The 18212-nt window shown below is 35.8% G+C and overlaps 1 protein-coding gene across 5 annotated transcripts in view; it reads left to right on the top strand.

Moving 5' to 3' along the window:
* Window positions 1–12134, top strand: part of SPOCK3 (SPARC (osteonectin), cwcv and kazal like domains proteoglycan 3) — a 171697-nt gene extending 159563 nt beyond the window's left edge. For 4 of the 5 annotated variants that reach the window (XM_042014903.1, XM_042014902.1, XM_042014900.1 and 1 more), the window contains 4 exons: window positions 1288–1509; window positions 7715–7777; window positions 8938–9075; window positions 10084–12134. In XM_042014903.1, coding sequence (XP_041870837.1) covers window positions 1288–1509; window positions 7715–7777; window positions 8938–9075; window positions 10084–10253 — 593 coding nt within the window. In that variant the 3' untranslated portion in view covers window positions 10254–12134. Of the gene's footprint in view, window positions 1–1287; window positions 1510–7714; window positions 7778–8937; window positions 9076–9480 lie in introns of all 5 variants that reach the window. The other variant, XM_042014901.1, reaches the window with a different exon arrangement.
* The last annotated feature ends 6078 nt before the right edge of the window (window positions 12135–18212 follow it).

Raw genomic sequence — 18212 nt, 5'->3', positions numbered from 1 at the left:
TGGGGAAAAGGAGTTTATGTGTTGGTCTGACTTGCACAGGGAGTTTTGATGCTATCAGCTTTCTTTTCCTTTCTGAAATGGTCATTCTACTGCAGCATAGGCATTTCCATATGAAGATATATATCTAGAAGGACATTTAATGATTTCTAAATACAATTACTGGATTAAACCTGTTTAGCAGTATAGAAGCACTTTTCAGGTTTCTTTATTGTTGTCCGAACAACAGCAGAGGCAGGCAGGCTTGATTTTCAACAGCAGTAGAAATTGGGAATTTCTGTGTGCTCTCATGTCAACTTTTCTATAGCCATATCTACCAATCTCATTTTTTCAGTGCTCAGTTTTAACTTAAAAGTTTTGAGAAGAATGGTGTTTAGTAGCACTAAATCTTGTTCTGAATTAGGGTGTCTACTCAACTGCGTGGCCACATCGGCCTGTGGCATGACCCACAGCACATGAACCAGAAGTAGTGTGTGTGTATCATATGCAGCTCACATCTTTGACAGAGGCAATAGGCCTGGTGGTTTCTGCATTGCCTTTTCATGTCCATAGGCAAGTCTGCATGTACTTTAAAAGACAAACAGGAGGTGTGAGGTCTGGCTGCAGGAATAATTAACTCAGCCTGTTCCATTTGGCCGTTTTTTCAAGCAGGGATTTAGGAAGATGCACGCTGTATAGGTAAGTACCACACTGGCAGCCACCTGCTCTTAGCAATCATCTTTTCCATGGCCTCCTCCAAGATAGAGAGTACACCATATAAAGATAAAATAAAATTTTCAAGGTGTTGCTGAGGCTGACTGACTGTCGTGTTCCTTTTTCATATATATGTTATCAGAACAAAAAAAATCCCATTCACAGACTCCAGCAAGTTACCTGAAATTTATGCTCTTCTTAGTTCTGTAAACTTTGCAAACGACTTAAGTTTCGTTCTACTGATGCATAATATCCCTTAAATTCCTCATCAGTATTATTTTCCAGGAAATCACTGTATATCATTTATTACTGTACATAATGTGTGTGGTATAGGTATAACATAACGAAAACTCATATTTCTAAATGCTTTGAGACTGGTGGTAGGATTAAATTTTTTTGCAGGTTAATTTAGTGACTTCTAAAGTGAATCTGACATAATTTCTGTGTCCCCTTCAATAGCATATACTGTTTATTTATAGTATCTATGTACCACTAGAGCTGTTTCCATGATGCAGCATTCTTTTGTGGTGGCTGGGATCAGCAGCTGGTCTAGTTTTCCTCCTATATAATTTCTATTATTTTTGTTTTGCCTCTTAGGATTTGATACCAGCATTTTGCCAATTTGCAAAGACTCCCTCGGCTGGATGTTTAATAGGCTCGATATGAACTATGACCTGTTGTTGGACCAGTCAGAACTTGGAAGCATTTACCTTGACAAGAACGAGCCATGCACCAGGGCGTTCTTCAATTCTTGTGACACATACAAAGACAGTTTGATATCTAACAACGAGTGGTGCTACTGCTTCCAAAGACAGCAAGGTAAAAGATGAGAACAACTTGCCTATGTATATGACTGACCTTTTGGTTGGGCTTTATTTTTTTTTTAACATATTAAGAAAATTGCAGTGAAGTACAAGCTCTTAAATACTGTGCAATGAATTTGTGTTAAGGTTTGTGACATACGGTGAATACCTTAAATGAAGTAAAAAATCCCCAAACAAACAAAAAAAGCCAAACAACCCAAGCTAAATGGAAAGGTTTGCTATTAAAATTCAAGGATTCTAAGTGCAACACTGCCACTAATGCTTTTACAGCTATATTGTTCCTCTTACCAACATTTAGTATGTATGGAGATGAAAGAGATTAAAATAACATATGCAAATACTTAAATTATTTCTTCCCAGTCTACTTTGCCTACACTAAAAAATAAACTTTTTGTATTGCTAATGTAGGGTATCTTATGTTCAGTGAGCCTAATAAAATAGCTGAATAAACATTATGGATAAAGTTACTTCCAATCATTTAGACCTAAAACCAGTTGGTTTTTATTGCCTAGTTGAATGTCTTGTTAATGTTCTGATGTGATTTTGGTTAGACAAAAAAACACAACCTAGAAGCATTTTTTTCCTGAGGAATATATAACAATTCTAGACATCACGTAAATTATGTAATCAAGCTAGTTGTAGTGTATCAAGAAGTTCACTCATTAAATATTGGCTGAAATTGGGCAGAATAACCCCTGCATTATTCTTACTAACATGAGGGAGTTTTTCTAAAGGATAAACAGTAACCAGGGTTCAAATTTATACTGCCAGTAGAGGAGATAAAACTGATTTGGTGGAAAGCTTCCAAAATTAATTCAGCCTTCTTGAAAATTTTAGTATCAGTTTTTAAATCTCACTTGTAGCCTTAAAACTCTCATGATAAATTTACATTAGCATTCCACATTTATGGTTTCACTCTGATTTCTATGGAAATAAAGGTTTTTATGATGCCACATCTGCCATTTGTGAATCTAGATAAAAGTAAAGCTGTACTCCTGTAGATAAATACTAAATAGCATATTTTTCTTTGATAACTTTCTCTTTAAAAGGTTAACATTTAAACTTTTAAAATACCTTGCTTGTTTTATAGTAGAACAATAAGTTTTGCTTTATTTTTTATAAGCGTGTATGTACTGCTAACAAAACTGGCAAATTAAAAACAACCCATCCCAGAAGTAATGTAGCTCTTAAAGGACATAACAGCATAACCAGGACATTAAGAAAACACTTCCACAGATCAGTTTCAAGTAGTTTTGCATTTTCTTACATATAAACACATTTTGTGTAAAGTATTTGCTCAGTGTCCTTCTGGAACCTGAGGATGGTATTGTAAAGACTGACCTAAACACTAAAGAATTCTATTAATGGTACCCCAGCAAATCCATCTTTCAGACACTGATTCTTCACATTGCAGAACCCAACATTATCAAGCTTTTTTTCCCTTTTTTACCAGTTTCCTCACTGTCTTGATAATTAACATAATGGTGGTGTGATAAGGTGCTGATTTCAAACAGATTAGATAGTCTTTAATACCACTGTGTTTGAGTATATAGTAAAAAAGATGTCTCCTAAACATTGTATATGAAATGAAATTGCATGTTTTGGCAACCCTTGTGCATTGAACATACACTTCATCCTTTGAAATTAACACTGTCATCAAAATCTGTATTCTCTGGATTTTGGTGTAAGGTGAAAAAAGAATCTTACAGTCTTCTTTTGTCGTGTCATACTGTTAGCTCATGCACAAATGTCTAACTGCCTAACTCCCTAGTGCATTAGTAACCCATTGAAGTCTCTGTTTGGAATTTGCATTGCTGCGCTGAACCTTGGAATATTTTCATGTTTGGTTATGTTTTACTTGATGGAATGATCTAAATAAGGCCTTTAACTAAGGCTTTGCTATTAATAGCAAAGAGATGGAAAAGCTGAGAAACTCAGCAGCTTCTTTCTGATGTTTATTAAGATAAGTTGATACTAACAGAATGCTTCAAGCCATGTAGAGAGGTCTCTCTATTCATTGACCTTAGTAGTGCTTTCTGGGCAGATCAGTGATTTTACAGTACTGTTATTGATTAACAATGTTCAAAAGGGAATACAAAATTTAGTCAACCATATGTATCATACTGGGGATAGCAATTTCATTGTGCTTTTTAAAAGTACATGGCATTTGCTTGAGTCATTATCTAAGAAGCCCTCATAGTCTTTGATCTTAGTTTTACCATGCAAGACTGTCAGGATCAGACAAGTACTTGTAACTCTTCTTCATTCTTTCTTTCTGCTTGAGATCCATCATGTCACATTACACTACACTAGACCTATTACTGCACATTGCTAACAACTTCTTGTCAATATAAGAAACTTTTTATGAATCATGAAGTCAGATCTTTCTTGTGGAGAAGATGATCTTTCTGTAGTGGTTGTCCCGCCTTGACAAATGCTTAAACACTTCGGTACAGTCCAGTGATTCTTACTGCACTTTTTCTTGCTCTTACTCTGCTTTAAATGTAGTTTAGTATTTCTGAGGTGTATTCTAGGCATTAAAATGCGTTTCTGCAATACTTCTGCTCTGTGACAGTGCTCTTTGCAAGTCACTTTGGTCACTATGGCCCTCTAGTTTCAACAACCCATGTGAGTGTTTGAGCGCCCATCTTCAGAACTTACTTTCTTCATTGTTTAATGCTAACTTGACACTTTAGTGTTTACCTAAATGCTGAGGCCTTTGCAATGTTGGCCTTTTTATAGGTTGAACTTCTTTCTGCCAGTAATTCATTACTGCAGTCTTGTTTTGTTGCATCACTGAGTGAGAGCAGGAGAGTAGCCAATTTTGCTGGGAGTATTAATGCAGCAAAGTATTTGTTTACTGAAGGCCTCTGCATGGATCTATTAGTCCAGCACTTTTCTAGATACATTTTCTTAGAGGCTCTTCTGTCTGTCATGCCTGGAAGACATCTTAATGACTTCAAAAACAGTCCCTCTTACAGAAGAATGGTAATTATCGTGATTTGTATTTGCCAGTCTTAAGATTGCAAGGACTTCAAATATATTTATAGATGGTTATAAAGGAAGCGGTAACATGCCTTTATCAAGATAAATGATTAACATGAGTAAGATCCCCTGGAGGACTTCTTGAGGTGTAGTGTTGGTACTTCAGATCCCTGAAGTACAAACCTTGGATGTCCAACAATTATAATGCTTAACCCCAAGCACAGGCAAGACATCAAAAGGGAGCCTAATCTGCAGTGGACCATATTCCAGAAACTAGGGGCTCTGCCAAATATTATCTACTTGATAGGTGGAAAATCACTGTTTTGTGTCTGAGTGAGAAGGAGAATCTCTGAAAGTTGGAGGCTCATTGTGTGGGTAACAGCTCGAGACCTCTCTGTTAAAAATCATAGGCATTCTTTGTCAAACCTATCAAATTTACTCCAGTTGATCTGTTAATGTGCCATTTTGGTAAATCAGAGCTTAATTGTGCTAGCCTTGAAGCACTTCTTGACATGACTGGATATTGATGTCTCAAGGGCCAGTGTTAATAGCATTGGATACTCTGGTGTGCACTGGTACTTTGAGCACTGACAAACTGTGAATGGCTGCTGTCACGTGGTACATGACTGATGTCAGATTCATTGCTATTTCAAAAGAAGCTACCACACTGATTTTTGTAAAGGATTTTTTTTTTTCTCCTTGCCTCACGACTGCCGTAAGTTGTCCAGTGACTGCTTTTTTTATTGAAATAATTTCAGAAATCTAAAAAAAAGCTTTTTAAACTTAGGAACTAGCTGGCAAATAAAGAGGGAGGCATTATGATTAGGGAAAAGAGGAAAAAGAATGTGCTGTGAGCCAAAAGGAATTGGTTGAACTTCTAGCCTGCCATTCTCTTTGACAGTTTTAAGCACTAGAGTGATTTAGTATTGTTAAGTTTTTGCTGCTTTTATCCTGAGAAACAAAGCTTAAGTGTGAATCTTGAAGACCTAACTTCTGGGAAGAAGAGTGTTTTGGGTAAGTAACTATCTCATGTTGCCTTGTTACCTCTTGCTTGGTGGTATTCCTTTTCGTAATTAAGCCACCAAAGATTTATAGCTATAAAAGATGATTTTTTTCTTTAGGCAGCATCCACCATTCTTACATTTCCACATGTTAGTGCTCATGTGTGCAGATCTGTGTTTCTAATTTAGGATTATTTTTCATAGAAAAAAATACATGTATTCTTCCTATTTGACTAGTTCTTCTCCATCGGCATATTTCCCATCTCTTTTGGAAGATGAATAGAAATAGAATAGAATAGAATAGGTAGGAAAGGTTCTGTGACATAACCCAACCATTAACCTAACCCTGCCAAATCCACCCCAGTCCTAGATCCTTATAACCTGTGATATTTGTATGATAAAGGGCTGACATTTATTAGATTAATGGTAGTAGAAAATACCTTTAGTTTAAGAAATAATCTGTCCTCAGAATGCTGTAGCATTAAGAGTTTAAATCTTCAAATATTGGGAAAGACAGAAACCTTAGTTTTAAAAGGTAATGAAATAGTGAGCATGATCATCATGAAAGTATTTCTTACAACAAAAAAAGTAAAACTTTATGTAGCCTCAGCAAATACTTAAAAATTGAATCCTTAAAACCCAATACCCACCCAGTGATGTCAAATCTCAGTGATTTTTCAAGAGCACACTGACAAAATTGGTTGGTTGTCTGGAAAGACAACTCCTGAAAATTTCTTCTGGCATTAGAATCCTACTGTGACAGTGTTTTGAAAGTGGAGCCTACTTTTAAGGCCTTCAGTCTAAAAACAATCATTATAGATTTAGTGTGAAAAGCCTGGCCCACCAGAGTTGAGGCCTCTGGAAACATTTATAAGCTTCTTTAAATGTATTGGATATGTAAATGTTATTTAAAATTTAAAACCAAGAGAAATTAATAGCCTGCTGTCAGTAAGGGGTTATTATTGTCTGCTAGTTCATATTTACTCTCTTAGATAATACCAAAGGCCTATTGGAATAACTAGGCTGTGCCAGCCAAGAGGCTTTGTGCTCACCAGAAGTGTATTTTTGATCCCCACTTCATCTAGGCATTTGTCACCATGGTGCCCTAAGCAGTGACTGGGTTCTGGTCTTACATGTGTTCTGCATCAATGTGCTGGGCCAGTCTTGCTCATCTTTAAACCAGCTCAGAACACCTTTTTCTATTTGCATGGAGAAAAAGGGATCCTTGAGTTAACTACATGGCAAAGATGTATTAATAAATTATCAAGGTCTGCTAAAATGGAAAATGCATTTAATATTCATGAAATGTAAGATTTTGCCTGGGAATGGTGCAAGCTAAAGACACCTGTGAATAAACTCAGTAATTCTATTGGTGGTTCGGAATGAGAAATGCCCTGGTGCTAATGGTCTAATGCAGTACGCAGTGCGAGTGTTCAGAGAGAGATTAATTAGTGCTTTTCTGTCTTTGATTCTTTCACTTATTCAACAGTGATGTAAGGACATTCACATCTTTCTTCCCATTCAATGGGGCATACTGCAGCTTTCTTTTATGGACAGTAGAAAATTAAATTATTCAGAACAAGAATAAGCTATAACTGAAGAATAGAAGACTGAATTTTAATACATTTTCTTCTTCTTAGAGTCATCTAAAGTTTGGCCTCCTTTTTTAAGTTAGTTTGCTGCACATGAGGCTTTGTACCCATGGGATCCAGTCTTAAATTGTTGCCAGAGAATCACAATCTTGCAGACTTCAGTGAAGGAAAAGGTCTTATTTTCTTAGTGTAGTATGTGAAATACAAAATTTGAACATGACTTCTAAAAAGGACAAAAGAGAAGAAATTTAAAGTGCCATCCTGTTTTTAACCAGTACATGAGGCAAGCTTCACAGTTGCACTCTGATTTTTATAGAGCAGTAAAGTAGGGTGTGATAGTTACTATTTTGGTCTAGCATTCCTCATCCTCCAGACTGGTGACTAGATGCTCACTTGGAGATGAGATAACTGGGAGTGGTGTTCTGCACAAATCCATGGTGCTGTGCAGTTCATAATTCTGAAGCTGTAGCAAGGTGTGGTAATTCTTTTATTTTAGATGTGTGTGTTTCATAAGATCAGTAGTTAGAGTGACCTTACAGCATAGCAAACTGCGAAAACGTAGTCATGTGCTTTCTGTCCTAGATACTATGTAACCTGTTTAACATTTTTTATGTCGTTTTAGACCCACCTTGCCAGACAGAACTCAACAACATTCAGAAGCAGCAAGGAGGAAAGAAGCTCCTAGGTGAGCCATAGATCATTCTTTTGAAGGTTTTATTACTTACATAAATAACCCTAGTTAAACAGCAACACAAAATCAATATTAATCCAATGAAGGTAGACCCACAGTAAATCTCAGAAACAAAATTTATGAAATTTTTGAAAGCTATTAAACTTAGTTTTATTACCTTAGCTACCAAAAGCTCTTACGTCTGTTTTATTACCCTGATAGAAGGGTTTCACAGTTACAGAGGGGACAGCATAAGGTACTCCTGGAGTAGTATCTCTGCTGATCCTTTAACTGTGATATTCTGTAGGTAATTGAAATCTTTGTTGTGAATCAGTTTATACTGCATCAATATTTCTGAAGTGTAAGGTCTTCATTTACCATTACCCACTGTGTAAAAGCTGCAATAAGAGGCTTGGCCCGAAGCAGTCAAAACTGTGTTTCTGCTAAGGATGGTTTCTAACGAGAACTATACACTTCAAATGCTTTCATATGAATGTTGTCTTCATTGTGGACTCCATTTGGTCCAAGTGACAAACAGTGGATTATTCAGCTATAGGCAAGTCACTGCCTCACAAAATAAGCCCCTCTTGTATGTATAAATGCAAATTTAGTACTAATTTTTTACATTTTTTTATGGTGTATTATGCTGCATTTGTCTCCTATGGTGGAATAATTAAATATTAGTATGTAAATAAGTGGTTTCTAAAATATGTATTAAACACAAATAACTCCTTGTAGCAGATAGTTTTTTAATCAGGAAGTCTGGCCCTTACTATTCAGACTCGTTTGTGCTCCACAGATGATAGAACTTCCCATTCAGGAGTGGGTCCTACATTTGAGCCTTTTCACCAGAATACAGTGAAAATCTGGACTGAGATACTCAGGGAGTAAGGAATATATATCACAGGATCAACAAAAAATTTAAAGGAAGATCGCTCACTTTATTTCTTGAAATCAGTCCAAGACTGATACGTGTTATTTTCCCTCCTACATTTGATACATTCAGTCACTTTGGGTCAACTGAATTTAGTACTACAAAGGCAGTCTGGAATGATGAAACAGCAAAAGGTAGTTTCTTTCTGCTATAATTGTGACATTGGCCAAGACATGGATTTTAATATACTTTTCCAACATGCACAGATATATCTATATATATATACACATCTGTTTTTCAGGGCAGTACATCCCCTTCTGTGATGAGGATGGGTATTACAAACCAAGTCAGTGCCATGGAAGCTTGGGGCAGTGCTGGTGTGTTGACAGATACGGCAATGAGGTATCAGGATCCAGAACAAATGGCGCAGCGGAATGTGGTAAGTTAAGAACCTTTTGTGGTGTTTGGTTTAGAGGTGTTATGCCCTTCGATTGCCAACCAGGTTAAATTTCTTCAGTTAGAAATGTGGGACCCAACTACATGGATTTTGATACAAAAAGTAACAAATTATAATATTGTTATTGCTTCATTATTTTTTGGAACTCCTGTCACTGTGTCAACTGTTAATAGACCCCTTATATGTGCTTGGCATAGTGTATATAAACCCAGGAAAAATCAATTTTCTAGAGCAGCATTAGGTAAGTCCCAGAATGTTTCATGAAATTCCTTTGGGTAATCAGCATGCTAGTGAATTCAATTTGACATTTTTTTTAGTTTATATTTGAGGGAATTGCCAAAAGTTTTTAGCACACTAAATCTTCCCTTATTTTTCCCTTCCCTACAGCACTGTGCAGCTTCTTCCAAGAATTCCCATCTTTATTTGATGTCCCAGATATAAAAGATGAAAAAAAAAAGTATTTTTCCTTTTTTTTTTTTTAAAAAAGTCATTTATGACTCCTTTTCACTTCTTCTCCAACAAAAGAACATAGCCTGAAGCAGAGAGTAAATTGAATACAGTATTTGAGGTACAAGCTCAGGCCTATTGTCCATCTGATCCAGGATCCTTTCTAGATAAATGGACAGTTCAATATAGTTCAAGATAATATGTAAGAAGTGAACAATAGTCAGTGTATATTACCAGTAGTCTGTATTGTCATCTGTAAGTTGGACTTAAATTTTTTTCAATTGTTCCTAGCACTCATTACAGTTCTGCAAATCCATAAAATCTGTCTCCTTTTGTTAACATTGAGAAATTATCATTCAGTATTGAGGTGGATCTTTTATGACAAAAGACTCTTCATATTATTTATATTTTATATTAATGTCTCACTCTGTAGTTCTCCTGAAAGTAAATATTCTGGTGTGCCTTTTGTATGATTATGTAAAATATACTTTAAATATGTAGTGTATCTTGTGAGTCTTTTCTATAACTATCATACCTTTTTAGCTATCGATTTAGAGACTTCAGGTGATTTTGCCTCTGGTGATTTCCATGAATGGACAGATGATGAAGATGATGAAGATGAAATAATGAATGATGAAGATGAAATTGAAGATGATGATGAAGATGAAGGAGATGATGATGATGATGATGATGATCATGATGGATATATTTGATGATATTAAGGGGTCCATATGTTGTACCTTTCTAAATTTCACAAGATTATATTTCATAAAATCCCTTTTCTCTCCAAGATCAAAAGGGTTCTAACAAATATGTATATTTTGTATGATTATTTCAAACATTGCAGCTGGAGTCATAGACTTTTTGTTTAAATAAGAATAATTATATCATGTGCTTTTGAGTTTTTAAATGCTGTTGCACTGAAGAAAACACATTGGAATTCTAGCTGGAAGAAAAAAATGTTATGTGCTACTGAAAATATATGTATGTGCAAAACACACTGGTTGACTAAAGTCAACCAGTCTCTTCAAAATTCTGCTGAAAAGATACTTGCTCTTACTTGGAACTGTGCATGTCCTCTTCAGAATGCATACTGTAACTTCAGTACCATCAGTGTTTTAGGCCCTGCAGTTGTCCATTTAATGAATCAGAAATGTATTGCAGTAGAAAAACATTGGTGCACAAGTAACATCTCAACCAGCCTTTAATTAACCAAAAGTATGGAGAAAAATCAGGAGGGAAAACTATAGCAAAGTCCTCCTTTGGGTTTGCATTTGTAGTTACGTTTTTATTAGGAAATGGCTAGATTATTGAAAGGATTTTTCAAAAGCAGTAACATGGGCAAGCACCAGATCTGTAATTCTAAAGTTTTTTTGTCTTTCCCTTTTCTGGTTTCATGTCAAGGTCATATAAGATTTATCATTATTTACTTAAACTTTGCTTCATCCTTTGTGGTTTCTCTGTATTTCTCACTAATCAGACTAGCGTAAAATATTTACATGGGGGAAAAGATTTGCTTAAAATTGTATTACCTTTATATATGACTGTATTTCAGAGTATTGTCACTTGCCCCAAGGTAGTTTTTAATAAATGTATAATGATGCTTTTTATTTTCTTATTTCAGATAATAGTTTTGCTCTTTATCTTAATTCATTTTCTGTTACTAGTGCAGAAACTTAGAGAACGTATTGTAAAGGTGCCTTGCAAAATAGAACTAGAGAGGTTTTAGCATGCATACCAGTATAGGATGTTAGGCAGTAGCTAAGCACACCCAATTACCAAATTAATACCAGTATAGGTACTGCTGCTGGAATGAAGAAAATGGATTATTTTAATTTTTTCCTATTATTATGTAATTACCATGTGGTCTAGATTATACTTATTGTGTAGAGTAGCACTTAAGATTTGACTGTAGAGAAAATTACTTTAATCACTGTATTTATGTTAGCATGTTAATTAATTGTTTAGACATTTTGGGACTCCACCATCTTCATTCATATCCTATCTGTTTCTTTCTGCCCACAATAAAATTGACATGACCTGTATAATGTATCACTACAGGTTGTATAATTTAAAACTGAATCACTGGTTTCCCATCATTAATTAAAAGGAAAATCAGTTTCTTATTTGAATTAATTTCTACACAGTGAATACTAAATCTAATGTTTATCTTATGTAATATTGAAAAGTATAATGCATTTTCTTTTTTACTGTTTCTGTATAGTTTGCAAAATAAAAACTCTTGTAACCAACCTTTGGCCAGTATAGCCCATCATTTTTTGACTTCTTACATAGTCTGAAATTTAGAATCAGAAAGAATTCATGTTTCAGATGCATTTTACCTATTAAAATATGTATTTACTTGAATAAAGCCATTAATGTTTTATTTCAATTAAAAAATATTTGAATAGGGCAAAACCCATAGGGAGCTTCTGGTTTTCTGTAGTTTTCCTGATTTTTCTATAGCTTTGTTATGTACTTTTATGACATTGTCTTCATTACATAGTAAGGAAAGAGATACTTCTTTTCAAGCTCTTGTCATAATTTGTGGGGCATAGTTGTGTTATTTTCTTAAATAAAGATAGTTAAGAGTTTACCATTCTGATAGTGGGATTTTGTCAGAGAACAGTTTCTTATGACTGAAATTCACTGATATATGAACTGATTTTAAATAAAGAAGCTAAAGAAAAAGTGTTGTCATTATTGGCTGATACAGTAAGTACTGTTGTGGGGAGGTTTTTTGATGTGACAAGTAGTCATTAGATGACAAACTGAAAATTCATTTCATTAAAACTTGTGATATGAAGAGAATTAAAGAGAATTCGTAATGTGTTTTGTCTAAAGGGATTACAGTATGAAGACCTTTCTGAAAAGTAGAGCAGAAGAGCATGAAAGAAGTTTATATTCTTTCTTCTTTTTCCCTGAAAATTCACCACTGAACTGAAAGAGGAGGGAGTATGCATGCATTTTAGTCCCTGGGTATTAAAGCTACTTAGCATAAATTCAGAAATCAGTCAAAATAGTTAAATGCACTAAAGAACAGTGATAATGGAGAATTTGGATAATTTTGGATAACTTTTGTGGTCCAAAACTAAAACAGCAACAACAAAAAATTGAATTGTTACATATTCCTGAGGAGAAGCCAGAGAAGAGGTTGATACAGTGTAAGTCTTCCTTTGAAACCATCCTTTCTTTTTTACAAGATAGGTAACTGCCTGTGGATTAATACTGTGGTGTTGCTTACCTTTCATGATACCAAATGAACTGGAAACTGCTTCACTGTGTGCTTCTTTCCTGCATTAAAGAAATGCAGGAAATCAGGAGCAGGAAGAGTAAATAAAGGCAAAGGCTGATCATACAAACGTACTAAATGCCTAAACCATTCAGAAGCTTCTTCCTTCTTTCCATAAAACACAAACATTTGCACAGATGTCTGTCCCCATGACTACAGTCATGCAGAAAGCAGTTGGGAGCCCTTGACTATTTTTACAGTGTTGCTGTCATTTGTTGTTTTTTCTTGATCTTACAGTTCTGCACATGTATTTATAGATATGCAAAGATAGTGATACAACTTTGGAGATTTTCAGACACAGTGATTAATCCTTGTACTCTTAGAATGTGTGGAATTAAAAATCTCAGTTTCATTGACAAGTAAGGAATACCAAGCTCAATGCCATAAAATGTTATATAGTCTTTGAAAGGAGTATTTTGGGTCGAGGCTCAGATATGCTTAGTTTAGAAGAAAATTAATTAGTGTCATTAGATTGCTTATACAAAAATTGGATTATTGTGCAAGACTGAGGAAGATGGACCATAATGATAGTGGGAAAATTTTGTCCTGTTTTGTTCACATGGACAAGAACTGGATTTCCTTTATTCTTATTTAAAAATTCCACTGCCTGGGTAGAATAACAAAAGTTTGTCAGGATGTGGATTAATTTTATGCTTCATAGGAAATGAAAAAGTATTTGTATTTACAGATTCTTTGTGAGAGCAGTGAATATATTGCTAATTACTAGAAGCTTTTAAAAAATAGATTTAAATAAAGCTGTGGCAGTATGAATTTATTTGAAATACTGTAATTATTTTTACTGTTTTTTCAACTAATTTAAATATATTAGTCGCAATCATTCACAATTTCATTTCAGCTAGTGCAGTGGACTATAAAGTAGTTTGTCAGCAAGTTCCTGTGTGAAGAGAGATTGGTATTAACATGAAGAAGATACAATGGATTGGAAGACTCTCTAACTTAACCAGGTACTATTGGGTGAGTAATAAAACACAAAGTTTTCTTAAAACTCAGCCACCTCTTAAAGGCAAATACAGTGCTGGACATGCTGAATTAAACCTTTTGTCACAGTTGGATTTCGGTTAACTCAGTGTCTCTGTGCTTGTGCAGGATGGGTGCAGCTTGCTAATTTGTTAATTCATTCAGTTAAATGGCAGTAGGAATTACTCTGAAGTTAAGGAACCAGAGCAAGAATGGGAAACAGAGTTGCCTAGCCTAACAGATGACACCTCCACTTGAATGTTTTGTTGTGTTTCAGATGCTAATTGAATCAAATCATGAAGAAGAGACTTCTGCATAGTATGTGTCCCCTTGAAGGTGAGTTTTACAAGTGATACATGTGGACCTATTTTTAAACAGAATCTCCATTGTGTTAGTAATAATGCAGGACATTTTTCATCTTTTCATCAGCTTTCCACACAACTCTGTAGAAAAATTTGATTAGAACTCCAGACAGGGACCTGCACAAAACTGGTGTTCATTTTTACCAAGATGGTTGAAATTTATCAGTTATAATCAAGATGGACAGAGAGGTCACCTGTTCACCCTCTCTGCCCATAGCATTCACAGCTGTTTTTTAAACTCCTGGAGCATTCAGCAGTCTGCTGAATTTAAAAAAAAAAAAAAAAAAAAAAAAGATTAATACACATCCTTCCAGCTTAGATCATTATTCTGCTCATCAGGCAAGTGTAGTTTTGAAAGAGCTAACTGTACCCAGCACAAGGCACTGAGGTTCTGCTCTATAGGTCTTGCCATTGATGTCAGATACACGTTTTTGGGAAGACTCTCAAATTCCTTTCCCTTTTCATAGTTTATTTACTTCACAGACTTAGATACTGACACGTTTCAGTGAGATTGTCTGCTGAACTTCGATCTGTGTGAAAAAGAGGAGATTGGATCTCTTTTACTGTAAATGTAATGCTTCTGATTGATTTCCATATGCCTGAGGGGGGCTGGAAGGCCACAAGATTTCTTGAGTCTGGGGTGTCAGAAGAGAGTATTGGTTATTAAAATATGTTGATTTTGTTTGAAAGCTAGCAAAGATTACTGAGCTTTTCTCTTGTTTTAAAAAACACCTGGCAATAGCAATGTATAGGAAGAATCCAATTTTGCAGTCATAATGCCATGATTCTTTTTCCTTATTTCTTAAGAATAATGCAGTTATTTGAAAGTACACTGTAATTCAAATTTGATTGGTTTTGTGTGTTATGCAAAATTCTTCAGAATTTGTTCAGTTTTATTACACTTTTGTAGTAAATTTTATTAATGCACATTAATTCCATTGTGCTGCATTAGTGTTCAGGAACTGAAACATGCTTTAATTCAAAATCTGTTTGGTGAAGTTTTATTTGTTTTTTTTAGTGTAAGCATTAATTATTGAAGAAAACAAAACCTAGAGGTGTTTTAAAGATGCCACCAGTAAAATCCAAGCCAATTCACACAAAGTAAAAATGACACTAAAAACCATGCTGGGTTCGTAGGAGGCAAACATTTTAGCATTGAGTTTGAAATGATTAAAACTGGGTTAAGAATTCTTATTGCTGTAACATCTGTGGCAGCTATCTGTACAATGCAGTTGTATCTATAGGGAAGTTTATGTATTTATTTTGTATTGGGAAGTTTCCACGTGTTTGTGCTTAGTGTGATGAAGATTTGTGCAAAGCTAGTGTCTCTGTGCTGCGTCATCATTGTGATTAATTATGCCCCAAGGGATGTCACAAGTTTATAGGTTAGCGTGACTCCGAGTATGCAAAGTGTGAAATGGCGCTGCAGCAGCACAAGATGATGGTACCAGTCTGTGTTTCTTCATGTGCAAATGAACTTGTTTCCCTCAGTTCCCCCATGTGTTCGGAAACATAGGCTCGTTTCCGATGAAAGAAGGAAATCAAATGTTGAGCAGGACTACTACCTACAGAAGTAAGAACTCTAGGATCTGTCCCTAGAAATCCTGCCAGAACATAGGAAGGAGGCTCTTTTGAATGCACAGCAGCTTAAAATGCGTGATTTAGATAAGACTGATTACTCTTAATAATCTTGTAAAGAAAACCTACGCACAGTTTTAATTTATGCTTTGAAAATGTACCCGAGTATAATCTTTGCTCATGGGAAGACAATTCCCAGTTAAAACAAACAAACTAACTAACTAAAAACAATGCATCATAGTAATGCTGAAAGTAAGGCACGTTCAAAGGAGAGGAAGGCAGGAGAAAAATTAGAATGTGACAGCATTGGGACAGCATCTGTGTATCTGAGTAGCTGGCTGATCCTGTCATTGAATAAAAAAGTGTGGGAATTTGAATTTCATTGCTCATGTTGCTTTTCCCCTCATAATTTCACCACATATGTTTGTATTAGGCTGTGTAGCCTTCTAACATATCTTCACATCAGAAATTACACATAAGTGCTGAGATGAGTTCAGTTCCCACAGTGGCATCTGTAGGAATTGCACCATTAAGCAGCCCAGAAGCTGAGGATGTTACTGACACATTAAGTCGTTCCTCTGTAGTTTTATAGCAGGTGTTGGTCCAGGTGTACTTTAGTATATCCCTTACAAATGCTTGTTTGACTCACTACGAGGAATTGCCCAGAGTTTTTGTTTATATAAATGGTAATTTACTCAGATTCTGACATAAAAGTGGAATAATACCATTGACAGTTGTGTATCTCTTGTCCATTAAGATAGCTTGATTTTCATGTAGTGGAAATGGTGTTACTATTTTATCTTTCTGCCTAGTTACTTTCATTTGAATCAGTAATTATAGCAGAAAAAGTATTGCCATCTAAGTAAATTTCCTGTATCAGTTTTGTAAAAATAAAAAGCATCAGTGTTGACACAAGGGATATCTTAAGGCCAGAGAGTTAATGAATAGATCCCCTAATTTACATTTCACTCCTATGATTCATAGATCTGACTTTCACCAAAAGCACTAGCTGCCTGGCTGGCTGTTGTCTGGCCACACTTATATTTCAATTATAATGAGAAAGTGAGTGAAAGAAGCTCTCTTTTTTCCCCTTTCAAATCTGTAACGCGTCTGGTACTGTTAATTACAGGTCAATTTATTTTAAATTGTCTCCCACTCCACTACTTCTTGAATACTATTACATAACAATGGGAAAAAAAGAGGCCTGATAATCTTCAACAGCAGGAATAAAATTGCACAGAATTCCTATTATTTGCTGCTGTACAGAGACAGGTCTTTTTTTTCTACATGGAGACAGGAACCTTGCTGTGCAGCTCCCTTTGACACAGCAGAGTGAATGGAGCAGGGCAGGGTTTTGGAAACCTCTGCTGCCTGGCCAAACTCATCTCTGCTGCCCTCCGTGCTCCTGGGCAGCTGATGTCTCAGCTGTGCTGTGAGCTGGCCGCAGAGGATCCAGCTGTGCACAGACCGAGTGTTTGCTGAAGGGGAGCTGCGTGTGCCTGAGGCCTTTGTGGTAGTGCTGCTGCTCATGCTTGCCCAAGTGTGGTAATGGAAAGGGAAAAATTTTTCTCTTTTGGCATAGTGAGGTTATACAGACTGGATAGTCGCACAACAGTGGCCTCTCTGGTCTCTGTACTTTGTCTTCACAAAAGGTATTTGCTCTGTCAGGTGTGTCAACTTTCCATTTCTTCTGGTTGTACCAGCTCAAAATAGCCAGCTGCTTTTCCCTACCATTTTATCTGTCTCAAAAAGAAATAAATATTGCGCTTGTGAGGTTTGTTTCTAATTTTTCTAAAGTGTTCTTGGTCCAGCTCTTGTTAAAAAAAAAAAAAGTAAAAAAGAGAAGAAAACAAGGCAGAAGTGTAAAAAACAGTAAACGACCAACGCAGAATTGTGGTAAAGAGCAACATATTGAGGGTGGGGAAGTCTCACACCACTCGAGCTCCTCCTTACTTTAACTAAAGACTCTGTTAGTTTTATGATCTTTGTCTGCATCAATCTGTAGCCAACACTTAATTTAAACACTTCTGGGATTACACCAGCTCATGGAGCAAACATCTGCAAATCACCAAAGCTAAGTTTTTCTCATGGGAAGAAGTTCAAGTCACTCTCCCTTAAGACAGTGATTGCAATGCATAACTCTCATCATGTGAATTATTTTTTTTATGTGTTTAATTTGTGCATTAATATGCTGCAGTATGATTTCTTCCATTCCCTTGAGTTCTGTAGGCCCAATTTCACATGCCACAAAAGATAATCATCAACTCAGTATAAGAATGCCAGAGCATCTAAGATGTGATGCACTGAACCACAGGAACTGATGTCCACTGAGCTTTGCCTTTACCACATGCAAGACCATCACACAGCTGTGATTTAGTAAAGGTGCATTGCAGTGCTATCTAGCAGACACTGCCTGTCAAAAAATAAAGAGGGAAACAAATGTAAATGATTAGTAGTTATGA

This window comes from Corvus kubaryi, unplaced genomic scaffold, assembly GCF_017639235.1.
Source record: "Corvus kubaryi isolate FWS band 111438036 unplaced genomic scaffold, C.kubaryi_AGA036_p1.0 split3-131, whole genome shotgun sequence".
Taxonomy (NCBI): Eukaryota; Metazoa; Chordata; class Aves; order Passeriformes; family Corvidae; genus Corvus; species Corvus kubaryi.
The sequence above is the reverse complement of the archived record's forward strand: the minus strand, read 5'-3'. Positions and strand labels throughout refer to the sequence as shown.